Source organism: Crassostrea angulata, chromosome 3 (genome assembly GCF_025612915.1).
Source record: "Crassostrea angulata isolate pt1a10 chromosome 3, ASM2561291v2, whole genome shotgun sequence".
Lineage (NCBI taxonomy): Eukaryota > Metazoa > Mollusca > Bivalvia > Ostreida > Ostreidae > Magallana > Magallana angulata.
The window spans coordinates 13,506,694-13,520,707 of NC_069113.1; the positions used below are offsets into that span (position 1 = coordinate 13,506,694).

Genomic DNA, 14,014 nt, shown 5'->3' on the forward strand with positions numbered 1-14,014 from the left:
CCCCTTCAATAGGGCTAAAAAATTAAAATTTTCAAAAAAGTGTTTTATAGTAACAATTTGCTTAACTTTAAATGTCTTCTGTGAAAATTTCATTGAAATGTGGTTTACTCCATGTATTACCCCCTGCCTGACTCTCTCATAGACGCACAGTTAAGTTGATTAATTTTTTCTCCATTACGTGTTCAGTAAGGAAGGTAGCCATTGGCGTGGTAGGAACCTTTTTAGATGTGGCACATAGATTTAAAGATATCGAATAGTTTTACTACTTTCTTTTTTTTTTAAATCGCTGTTCTAAAAAGGGATTTACCACGATATTGTCTTTGAAAGTCCTGCAAATATCAAAGTTATAAAAAATAAGTTGAATCATTAACAGAAACCATAATTAAGGCTGTATTGTTTATTATTCTTTATCTTAAAAAAAGGCCTGCTAAATTAAATTTGTTCAGGATCAAAATGATTCAACATAAGGAGTACTGGCATCTTGTCAATTGGTTTACAAAGTCCATTATCACAAAACAATTAAGTTTTAATTGTTTAGTATCACGGAATGCAATCGACTTGGAACAAAATATGTCTGATACAAAGTGGTTATACTTTTGTGAACAAAAGAAATCAACATCAATTACAGTGGAATCTCTGTCATCCGGACGCTCGTGCTCTCAAGTCCAAACGACCTGATGAGTGTAGCGTACTGATATTTGACATGTATGTATTGTCGTCATAAATAGATAATATATTTTTCTATAATGAGTGACAATACTGTTTTCTTTTCATTTCATACTTATACGCAACAAATAAGAGTGGATCGTTGAAATTCACCTTCAGTTTTTTTTGGTATGAAAGGAACAACGCTTTATGCGTTTTTTGTCAGGAAATATTAATCGGATTTTTGCTATAAACAAATGAGGCAAAATTTTTTGTGTCTAAGTGGTATAAGTGGTTTTCGGATATGTATTTTTAAAACTATTTCTAGACACGTCAATTTTCAACATAATTGATGATTTATTTTAAAAATTTGTTTTGAATTAAGAAAAATATATTTGAAAAACCACGAAGTTATATAAACAATATTTCAGTTTTCTTAGATTCATTTAGCTGATTATTCTTTTAAAATAAAGGGATGTTGTAAAATGTTATGGATTTTGACAGGTGCACATGTAAAGAAAACCAAGTTCGTGAGGTGAAGGGTGACTTATCCTTTCTGGTCAAAACTGTCTGTAATTTGAAAATGATTTGGGAAGTAAGACGGTTTATTTAAGATACGCATAAGGGTCCTGCACGTGATAAAGATGTTAACTCTATTGACAGGCATTTTCCAATTGTGCTCAGAGGGGTATCACTTATTTTTATCTTCCGGTTGAAGCAGTTTTGTGGTAAAAACAGACCGTATAGTATTCTGTATAAATGAGACCAAACAAAATAATGCATAAAAATGTTTTCCCAAATTTAAAAAAATCGTCATTAAACTATAGCGTCGGGATATCTGGCTTTCAGATATCTGAAGTCCATTATAGCGAGCGCAGCTCGCCGGCGCGCAGCGCCGGCGAGCGAAGCGAGCTCTAAGAACCAGTGTGCGCGGGAAAAAGAACGAGCTAAACCTACAGTTCATCAAACAAAAATTTTTGTCTACGTCCCATAATGCTCTCTAATGTTTTCACCCGTGGTGCTATGCCAAAAATGGCCGACTTTTAACTCGTAATTTACAGTGACTTAAAGTTTGAAGACCTGTTTTGAGTACCGCATATGCTTTGGAAAGACTCAAAAGATTTGTTACATGCTTCCATACCTCCGTATTGAGTCGAGAAACGTAAACAAAGACGAACAAAGCCATGGATGACGTCACAGTGCACTCGCGCTATATTTCCCGCGATAAATTTAGAGGTGGATCAAACATCTGTAATGCGTGTACTAGCTATTTCAGTATAGATTGCGATACCTGCCTCATTGACGTATGATTTTTAAAAATCTTTTTCAATATAGAGATTTTATGTATATATATATTAGCAAGAGCCATACTTTACTGTCATATCGATCCATTTTTAAGCTAATTGTGCATGCAAGAGTATGGAGGAAATAAACAATAGGACATTTTGAAATAAATAAAAAGGAATAAAATGAAAAATAAACAGTTTAAAAAATTATGTAGATATTGCATATAGTCAGACCATTAAATTTAAAAGTGGGAAACTACACACCTACAAACAGGTACCGGTCTCTCTCTCTCTCTCTCTCTCTCTCTCTCTCTCTCTCTCTCTCTCTCTCTCTCTCTCTCTCTTTGGCATACTTATTGTAGAGCAATACTCTCTCAAAAATTGATACCTAAATAAAACTATAAGTTGACAATGATGCAAGGTATGTGTAATTCTTGCTGCGCTCGCCAGAACGGTAGCACCGTAAAACATATTATATAAAATTCAAATATTGACGTTCATAATGTTATAGCAAAATACAAAAATATTTTGCAGTGTATTGATAAATAAAAATGATATGATACCATCATACTTCGATATGCATTTATAATACACGCATTGATTGCTGTAATTCCACCTCAGAACTGGTATCCAAAACGATACCAGCCAATTGCCACATTGAATTGTGCATAATTTTATTTCTTAAAATACATGTTTCATTTATCGCTGTTGCATTGTTAGAAATGAGATCTGAAACAGCCACATAACTTTGAAAATTTCTTATTTTGATTCATTGATCAAATTCAAAACTTTTCGTTTTTTCTTTATGTCACCATAGGAGGTGTTGTAAATAATTTTTTGCGTACTCGGTCATCTTGTATGTTATCCCAGTATTTTATATGTCGTTTCCTTAACCCTTTTATGCATAGGTTAAAGTGGTCAGCAAAACATTTCGTAAAGTCTTTTAATTGTTTTTCTTCTTTAGCATCTGTTTGTTTGGGAGGTTTTTTTTTGGGTGTTTTTTTTTTTTTTGGGGGGGGGGTCTTTCTTTAATTCTTTTGACGCTTTTTTATGCAGAAAAAAGAAATTTAACGGAAAACCTGTCTTCCTTTTAGTTATATGGGCTGCTATTTATTTGGTTAGTCATTTAAAAAGTGATATTGAAAATTATAATCCCTTTGTGAAATAAAGCGGTTGATTATGTACAAATCAAAAATACGAACTTAGATTGAATTTGTAAACAATTAGCCATGCAGTTTTTACCATTTGCTGTGCTGTTTATATTTTGTTTTTATGTATCGGTTATTATATCTTTTATAAAAATTATCTTCACATTTGTGTCTGTGCTAAGTAATGACAAGTATGCAATTTCATTTGCAACCATGCAAAAAAAACTTCAATCATACATCTTTTTTTACATTAATTTTTCACTGACTTTCATTTTTACAGAATATTTTAACAATGTATCTCAACTTTAGACCAACATTTTTTAAATATTAATTAGTTGTTTAAATTCATCTTTATACAATCTTACACATTTGTTTAATCCGCGAAGAACTGTAATCGTGTATAAAACCAAAGGTTACAAATAGATTGAATGGTCCTGGTGCTTATTGTTGCTGTACAACTTTTTAGGGGGGGTTATGGCGCAATTGCACTAATATACTAGCTGCTATATATGCCTCTTCAAATTGTACGATCTATCATAGCATTGAATCATGATTTTATAAGTATACAGTCTCATAACTGCAGCAGTTTCACGCGCGTTACTCAATTTGTATGCACACATCGCTGCAGTAATAAGACTGTAAACTTTAAAAAATCATGATTTAATGCTTCTATTTAAATTCATGCCTTGTTTGCAAATGTGATTTATACCTTAAAATTCCTATCTTATCCAAAGGGTAAGTTCATATTATTGGAAGAGCCACAGTAACAGCCGCAAGCGTGAACCTTGATTTTCGCTTGTGACGTTGCAGTTAACAGCGTTCAACGTTTGTGACGTCGTAATAAAACTCGACATTTTAACCTTTAAGTACCCTGTGTGCTTTACAGTGTAGCTTTCAACACACTTTCCAAGCAAAAAATATGTGGAATGTAAATATAAATATTTAATTTATCATTGTAGTTTGCTGTTATATCTGACAAAAAGAATTCCTTCATAATATAAGAAACTTATATGTAATTAAGATTATCATATCCTTGCCTTACTGTTGTAACTAGTAGATACAACACTATTAGAAATACATTTATATCCTTCGTGTACTTCAAAGATAGATGAATATCATTTCATATTGAAAAGTCTTTTTTATTGTAATTTTTGAGAAAATTTCATTATGAAGTATATTACTATATTAAACCCTCTGTCTTCAAATTAATTTAATTATTGTCAACACAAAATGTAAAAGATCTTTGCAATTTAGATAAAAATATTTAGAATACTTTTGTTATCAGAAAACTTCATTTATAAACTTGCCTTCTTTTCTAGTGTCCCATCCATATGTATTTCAATATTTGTATATTAATTGTATATTAATTGTCATGTAAGTGTCTTTGAGCTGTACAGCTGTTAACCAATAAATTATACAATGATAAGAATCAGTGATCCTAAATGCAATTCATTAAACTAAAATTAATGGATAAAATATAACGATTTGAAATATATTAGATTAAAATTTTACAAAAAAGAACAATTCTGATTCGTTACTTAATTGAAATGCATAAATGTATTTTTAACTTTTCACACTTTACCATAAGCGTCATTTATCATCTAGTTTTTCCGCAATCAGGAAATTCTTGACAGCTCGTTAACCAAATTTTTAATCACCATTAAAAAACTAATGATGGGATGTCAGATACATTTCCTGATAAAAGTGCTTTGTTCTAAACATTAAATGAGACTTCAAGTTTTCAAATTTTGGTAAGGATGTTTATAAAACACTGTAACTACTAACTTCACATTTTTCAAAATACTTCCCGGATCAGTGCCAACATTTTCAGAAGTGTTAAGATACACAACCATATTTCAAAATCATAGTCACATGTTTTGTAACACATAATTTGCGTTTTGTTTCATTTAAATTCCATTGAAATACTCTTTGGACTCTACTGGCTCCAGAAAAACCTCCTCATTAACATAGTGACGACAGGTTTTTAGGTATATCGCTCTAACTGCTTTTTGGAAAAGGGAGGGTAACAAGTAACAAAGTAGTGTAAAATCAAAATAGTTCCCTTTGATTGTGAAAATGAATTTATTGTGCCATTTAATATTGCAATGCTTAACGTTGTCAGAAAAGAAAATTTGTGCTGTTTTAAAAGCAAGTGTCAATCATCATTAGAAAGAATTGACATTAACCATAAAATCTAGGACCAAAGCTAAAACACTTATTGTTATAGAGGCATGGTAACGATTTTGGTCAATTCTTTTTTTCTGTTTTAATTATCAAGATGTACAATGCATTAGGAATGCATTTCTAATGATCAAATAAAATTAAAGAGTCAGTCGTAGATTTATATAAGGAAGATACAGGGCTTACAATTCTTTGTCATGTAAACAAAGCTCGTGCCCTGTTTTTTGTTTACATTGGTTCAATATCTGTAAACATTTTTTCAAGCTGATTTCTTTCTTCTCCAATTCAATTTAAGCATAAATTAATAATACCTAGCGTTTTTCACAATACGTTTGGGTGTAAAACTGAAATTTTAACTTTTGCATTCAAAACGTAAACAATGCTTTGTTTACATGAGAAAGATTTGTAAGATATGTATCTCGTTTATATCACTACAACTTACACTCAAATTTTGGTTGACCATTACAAAAGCCTTTCTAAAGCATTGCAAACACTAAAAACAGAAAAATAATTTTTATAGCTGCTTCTCCAGAGTGCGGCAACGTTGTTGAATTTTATATCGAATTCCAGAACTTAGTCTGGTAGTCTGGTAGCCAGAAATACTTAACCTTCCGATATAAGATATATATATATATATATATATATATATATATATATATATATATATATATATATATATATATATATATATATATATATATATATATATATATATATTGTCGGTTTAATGTTATATTGATGGGGATGTGGTCTTGTGTTATAGTAGTGGTTGTAGTAGTTAGTATGGTAATAGGTTTAAGAATTGGTTATTGTTGTTTTAGTGCTTTTTAATTCTTTTATCTTAATATTTTGATAAATAAATTCATTTTGTTTTATTTCACTGTTTGTCGTTTTCGATATCACCACCACGAAATCCTAAAAGAACATTACACTGAGATATAAAAACGTCAAGAAATGCCTCGTACTATGAAGATAATCTCTCTATGTCAGATTTGTTTTGAAAAGATAGGTTTAAAAAAGCAATACGGTTTATGTATATAAGTAGACTAACAGCTAACGCACATTAGTAGAAACACCCTTAAGATGCTATTGAAAGCAGAACCATACAAACTTATAGTGCTAGCATACGAGATATGAGTCTAAATTTACCGAATTTCCTCGACAAAATTGTTCTTTGATTTAATTGCGCAAGTGCGTGATATGATGTTCCTTTTTTACGAGCTACTACACATTTTCAATTATATTTAAGTCCTTGACTGAACAGGCCAGCTTGAAAATTTAATACAATTTCTTGCCACGTATTCCAGAGTTGATCTGGCTTGATGAAATGGAGTGTTGTCGTTTTGAAAAAAATATTCATTTTTAGGGAAATGTCTAACGGCTACAAGTATTCCTCTGAAATGTATTGATATTTCGCTACATTTATGTTATATAGTCCCCACACTTTAACAACAAATGCACCCTATATCAAACTTCGCCTGTGAATGAAAAATGACGAGATCATATGCGCATGCTCGAGATGTAAGGGGGGGAGGTTTTTTTCGGTGGGATGAATTTTTCCAAAAAAAACCTTTTGTAAAAAGTTTGTGAGACAGTTGAAAACTTTTATTTAATATGTTAATATTCGATATTCGAAATTGGAGTGATAACTGTGAATTGTGGTGTGCAACTTGCTCTGGAAATCGAAAAATATTGGAAACAAAGGCCGGACACTAGGTGAAGGTGAGCGATACTCAACTGTTGTTAACATTCTCCCTGGTAAACACACTGTCTTTTTGTAAACAAATGGTTGATATAAACCCAAAAAAAGACCCCTGAACGAAATGGAAGACACTCAAGATAATGAGATAGATAAAAACTCCGGGGTGGAAGGCTTCCAGTTGCGAGAAATTATGCAGGGCATTTCAAGTATTCAGAGTACCCTAGCGAGCTTCATGTTTCGTTAAGATAGTCAAGGGCGGCATATGGACGAAATAACAAAAGAACTACGGGGAAAACACGGGGTCCAAAACGTCTAGAACAGGTCCAAGAGCAAGCAAACGATACTATCTATTCAATAACTGATTTAAAAGACTCCCAAGACAAAATGACTAGAGAAATAGATTGTTTGAAAGACTACATCTCAAAACTAGAGTTCAAAATCAACACACAAGAGAAACAAATTCTAGATCTGAAGACTCGTTCATTAGAAAACAATATCATTATCAGTGGTATAGATGAAAAATGCACGGAAAAATCTGACGAAATAGGTCTAGCGAAAATTGTTAGAAATTTGTTTATTCATGATTTAGATCTCCAAAACGAAACTGTTGCCAAACTTCAGATCACAAGTGCATTCAGAATGGGAGGGATTTATCCAAACAGAAAACACCCAAGGCCTGTGTGTGTACAGTTCAATAGTAAGAACGACAAAGACCTGATCATGAGCAGGATCAAGGTGTTAAAAGATAAACGGTCACCTATCAGAATCTCGAGTCATCAACCAGAGGAACTCCGTGAGCAAAGGAGAAAGCTTTTGGAAGTGCAAAAATCATATGACGATAAGAATATTGAAACCCGGCTGAAGGGGGACAAACTCATTTTTACCAAAAGCGGTAACGTCTACAGGGATAAAATGGGTACGCGACCTACGGCAGACAAGGTCATCTCAGGTGACACAGTGAAGCTCTCCGTCAGCGCAGGTAACCACATGGAAGACAATGGGAACCGGTTCGCCTCACACGCAACGACCGTAGACTCATTCAAGAAAGTCAGAGAATCACTCGTAGAAATAATGCAAATCCCTACTATATCCAGCGCTAGCCATAACGTGATTGCATATCGCTTTGTAAGCAAAGATGGGATACAACACGAAGGATCTGACGACGACGGCGAACACGGGGCCGGAAGAGCACTGCTACGCACCATGTGTGATAATGGGACACAAAATGCTTTAGTCGTGGTGTCGCGATGGTTTGGATCCAAAATAGGCGCGAGAAGGTTCACTCATATCAAAGACACCGGCGCAAGTGCATTACAAAATTTATCTTTAAAAGATTAAACTCTATCAACACCGATGTTTAATCACTTCCGTGGAACATTACGTACATGACTATATACAATCTGTAGACGTCGTTCTTTTTCTACTCAATATTTATAACGTATGTCTCATACCTTTTACAATATACTATCATAATATCAATATGGTTCCATGTGGTTAAATATATAATATTCATTATGGATTATTGATCAAAATGATGCACATTGACCTTTTTCTTTTGATTTTGTCTTTTGTTTTTGGGGTTTTACCCCCCTTTATACTTTCTTTTTATCACCAACTTTGTACAAAAAGTGCGCTATCTTTTTCCGGATTTTTTTCTGCACTTGTCTACCCGATTTTGAAATTAGTTCGCAAAAAAATATTCTGCAAAGATTAAATGGATAGAAGATGGAGAGAAACCCTCTAAATATTTCACTTCACTAGAATCAAGAAATTACATAAGCAAGCAAATATCTCAAGTGGTTAAGGATGATGGACAAGTTGTATCTGACCAGTTTAAAATTTTAGATGAAACAAAATTATTTTATGAAAACTTATACAAAAAAAGAAAATTATTGAGTCAGAGGTTTTTATTACAAAATTAAAGAAAATTGAATTTCCAAAGTTGAGCGATACAGAGTCTAAAAGTATTGAAGGCCCATTAACCAAGTCTGAAATTCTAAGTTTTTTAAAAAAATGAAAAATGACAAAACTCCTGGTCCTGATGGATTTACATGTGAATTTTTCAAGTTTTTCTGGACGGATATAAGCTCTTTTATTGCAAGAGCAATCAATAATTCTAAAGAATTAATGCAATTTTCAGAACCAAATAAATTAGCGATTATAACCTGCATACCATAATACGGAAAACCTAAACAATTTTTGAAAAACTGGCGCCCTATTAGTCTTCTTAATGTCATATATAAAATAGCTTCAGGTTGTATTGCAGAACGCATTAAAAAATTTCTAGACAAATTAATAAGTAAAGATCAAACAGGTTTTATAAAAGGGAGATTTATAGGTGAAAACATTAGGATTATATATGATGTTATGAACTATACAGAACGAAATTCCATACCTGGTCTGCTAATGTTGATAGATTTTGAAAAAGCTTTTGGATTTTATTTATCAGACACTTGACATATTCAAATTTGGTCAACCTATCAAAGATTGGGTTAAAACATTTTATAATGATATAAATTCATGTGTCTTACAAAATGGATTCTCTTCAAAATATTTTAAACCCCAAAGAGGCTGTAGGCAGGGTGACCCAATGTCACCCTATTTATTTTTATTATGTGCTGAAATATTAGGAATTTTTATAAGAAATAACAAAGATATTAAAGGAATGACAATAGCTGGAGAAGAATATAAAATCTCTCAATACGCAGATGATACATCTCTTGTTACAAATGGATCACCAGAATCTTTAAATGGGATTCTTATAGAATTAGATATGTTTGCGAGTATTTCAGGTCTAAGAATTAACTTTACGAAAACAAAAATGGTCTGGATAGGCAATAAAAAATTTTCAAAAGATGTTTTTCATCACTCTAGATGGAAACTGACCTGGAATAATACAACTTTTGATCTGCTAGGAATTAAATTTTCAGTTAACTTACAGGAAATGCCAGAACTTAATTATAAAAGTAAATTTTTGGAAATCGAACAAACAATTAAACAATGGAAATCAAGAAAATTAACTCCAATTGGAAGAATAGTTGTTATAAAAACTTTAATTGTACCCAAAATGAATCATTTGATTTTAACCTTACCAAACCCCGACCATGAATTAATACAAAAGTTGGATAAAGCTTTATTTAATTTTTTCTGGGGGTCAGATATACACAAAATTAAGAAAAATACAATCATTCAAGACTACAATCAGGGAGGGCTTAAGATGATCGATTACAAGGAATTTATGTTAGCACTTAAATCAACCTGGATAAGAAGACTTCTTCATTCATCGCCAAAATGGATACAGTGGAGCCTCAGTTATCCGGACGCTTTCGTTCCCAAGTCCAATCGTCCGGATAGGTGAAGCGTCCGGATATCTGAAATGTGTCTATTGTTGTCATGAATGATAATGTATTTGTATACAATCTCTCCTAGTGTTGATACTAGGTTTTTTGACTTTCATACCATATAGCAACACATGCTAGAGTTGTCTGTTGATATCAACGTTTTTAGATATAAAGAACTCTTTATTCTTTATTTTATTATTTTGTCATGAAATATTAACCGGAGAATAATGATAACCATATCTAGCTAAATTCTTTGTGTCTCAGTGTGATATGTGTGTGATACACTGTTGTTCGCAATTTTCCAATTTTTGAAAGTGATTTGGGAAGTCAGTGTGTTTATACAAGCTACTCATGAGGGTCTAGCACGTAAAAAAGTGTGAAACTTAATTGACAGGGGAAATCTTTTGTACTGAGTATGGTATCATCAAATTTTACTGTCCGGTTAAATGAAGCAAGATTAGTAGTAAATCGATGTTTTGTGGTAAAAACAGACCGTCCGGATCCGGATAAATGAGAGAAAATAACGTATAAAAAAATCTGTTCCCAAATTAAATCGTCCGTAAACTGAAGCGTCCGGTTATCTGGCGTCCGGATATCTGAGGCCCCACTATACATATTTTAGAAGCTGAAATGAATACTAGTGTTAGCAACTTATGGTCAAGAGGTACTGAATATACTCTAAAAATATGTAAATTAATACATAATTGTTTCTGGAAAGAAGTTCTCCTGAGCTGGACCAAAATAACTGATTGCCAGATAACTATAAAAGAATTAATTCCATTTGAACATATATGGTATAATCCAAGAATTAAAATAAACAAGGCATCTGTATTTCTAAAACAATATTTTAATAATGGTATGGTTTGTATTATTGACCTTTTTGATCTAAATGGTAATTTCATAACTTATGAAACAATTATTAACTCAAAGGTAAAAACAAATTATGTAGAATATGTAGGACTGAGGAACGCAACTTTTGAATATATAGGGACATGTAATATGACACAAGTAAAACAAAAGATTCAGCCATATATACCAATGCCCCTAAAAGTGTTTTACAAAAGCAAAAAAGGATGTAAAGATATGTACAATTTACTTACTAGAGAAAAGAAAAAGCAAGTTACCTCGGTAATAAATTGGAGAGAGAAAGGATATGATATGAATGAATTTGACTGGGGAAATATTTTTGAACTTCCATTTAAAGCTACTCTTGAATCTAAACTCCAATGGATGCAATTTCAAATATTACATAGAATTGTTCCTACGAATAATTATCTCTATAAAATTAAGCTTAAGGACTCTCCTCTTTGTAGTTCATTGAAACAATAGAACATTTATTTGCAGAATGCCCTAAAGTTAAGGATATATGGTATAGAATTGAAGAGCTGTTCTTAACAAAATATAATGTCTCTTTTGTTTTTGATAAAAAAGCATAAAGATTGGTAAATACAACAATAATAAATTATACAGAGTTCAGAACTTATTGATACTTATTGTAAAACAATACATTTTTTTTTGTAAGTTAAAACCTATCCAAAAACTTGACTTCTTTGGTTTAAGTATCATAATTGCCGACAGATTCCTTATTCAGAAATTTATGTTATTAAAAAACTGCAAATATTTAGAATATGAAAGAGAATGGAAAGCAATTTGTGATTTGCTGTAGGTAGCATATATATTAGCTATTACATAGAACTTATGAATTATAAACCCAAAATCTACTATAGTTAGTACTAGAAGTAAAATATACAATAGCTGATTTATGTTTGATGTACATGATGATATTGCCTGTCTGTCTTTTTTTTCTCTCTCTCTCTTTACTTTCTCTATCAAATATAACTCTTTTGCATAATAATACGCTATATATTAATTTTTTTTGTACCATGTATGTAAAAATGTAAAAGAGTTTCAATAAAATGTTTCAAAAAAAAAAAAATGACGATTACAAACTGTCAACCATCTCAAAATCCATAAAGCGATATACAAACTTAAAGCAGAGCAACACGAACCTTTGTGAATTCATCTCAAAGAGGTGAGGTCTCCGTCCTTCGTCTTTTCTCCTAAAAATCCAAACTCTCTTCTCATTCCCAATCACGAATTTACTTTCATCTGAAAAAAAAAACACACAGCAATTTCTATTCTCAACTGACCGCTGGTGACCATATCACTTGTGTGCATATCTGTCTGTCTTTCTGTCCGTCCGTAGCAGAAATTCTGTCGCATTTTTCTCAGCAACTCATCATCGCAGAAGTTTAAACACTTTTTGTTAAGGCATTTTTAGGAAAAGATAACCTTAATGCAATTTTGAAAATGGAAATTCACCATACTCCATCCACTGAACGGAGACTAGGTGTCATCTTAAGTAGAATATCAATAAGGAGACCAAAAGTCTCCTAATATCCTCAACCACTGTAGATGTAATTTCATTAATCTATAGGTAATCTTGGCAATTGGGTAATCTTAGGTTATTTTTGAAGATGGAAGTAGACCAGAAATCAGCCACTGTAGGCGACTAGGAGTCACCTTAAGTGAAATATTCATAAGGAGAACAGAGGTCACCTTATAATCTAAAGCAATGTAACATGTTTGCTTATCCAAGGGGAGAACGAGATTTAACTTAAGTCAGCAACTGTAGTGAGACTAGTGGTCACTGTAAGTTGGATGCCATTAAGGGGAACAATGGTCATCTTATGTTCATATGTTCAATAACTTGGATATCCCTTAGAAGACACACAGTAGTCATCATATGTCATTTTTGAAGATGTAAATTTACCAGAAAGACCTTAATAGATAAATCAAGCAGGTTCTTCACACGAATCCAAATGTATAAATTCTTTTCCTACAACAATGTCTCTCATCTTTAATAAACAAGTATTACATCAAAGATATATCAACTTAACTATCCAGATTTTAAACTGTTTATATTAAATTCACATTATTTAGTTTTCAAATAGGATGGTACATTGAAATAAGACGAACGTCATCTGCAGCGTCCAAGGAACCCTCTCCCCATCCGTTAAGATCAGCTCCCCAGTAACCATGATTTATGTAAATATTTTCTCAAGAAAACGGCCGAGTAGGATATTTTTTGACATCGTACCACCTTGATCCAGGTTTCCACTCCACCAATCCATCATTATAAAGATATTTGTTCCAGGCAAACATCATACCATCAATTGGATTTGGAATACTGTTGACATTTATGTTGTACACTGGATAACTGTAAGTGAGCCCGATTTACAACTTTATCTGCAACTCTAGTGTCGTCATATCTCTTACTGATTATTTTTCCCATGTTTCGAAGTCGGCTCCAAAATGGTACAGCATTAGTGTCTGCGTATGATATGAGGAGAACTGCCTTCCCTGTCCCTGAAATACCCTAGTTTAATGACTGTCTGTAAGGAAGATCGGATTGGGTATATGTGATATTATGAGATCCTCCGAGCCACCATGGGTAGTCGTAAATCAGAAAAATCTTCGATAATGGGACGTCTACCACTGAATTCAATGCAGACAAAATATGAGGATTACTAAACTGTGGCATCTGTATATTTAGAATGGGAACTTTTGGTATTGCAAGTATAACATTTCGAGAATAAACAAAAAAGTAATTTTTAATAGGCATAATCTTTCCATTGATTGAAACTGTTTTTCTGAACTTCAGTTGATAAATCCCTTTATTCTTTCTTAATACTTTCATAAGCTGGCAAT

The 14,014-nt window shown here is 32.4% G+C and overlaps 1 protein-coding gene and 1 pseudogene across 1 annotated transcript; one reads left to right on the plus strand and one right to left on the minus strand.

Annotated features, from left to right (window-relative positions):
* Positions 1-6,885: 6,885 nt before the first annotated feature.
* On the plus strand, positions 6,886-8,504 carry LOC128178683 (uncharacterized). The gene has a single exon (XM_052845958.1). The coding sequence runs from the start codon at positions 7,347-7,349 to the stop codon at positions 8,298-8,300; it is 954 nt and encodes a 317-aa protein (XP_052701918.1). The 5' UTR covers positions 6,886-7,346; the 3' UTR covers positions 8,301-8,504.
* A 4,734-nt stretch (positions 8,505-13,238) lies between these two features.
* On the minus strand, positions 13,239-14,003 carry LOC128175705 (L-amino-acid oxidase-like; annotated as a pseudogene).
* Positions 14,004-14,014: the final 11 nt, after the last annotated feature.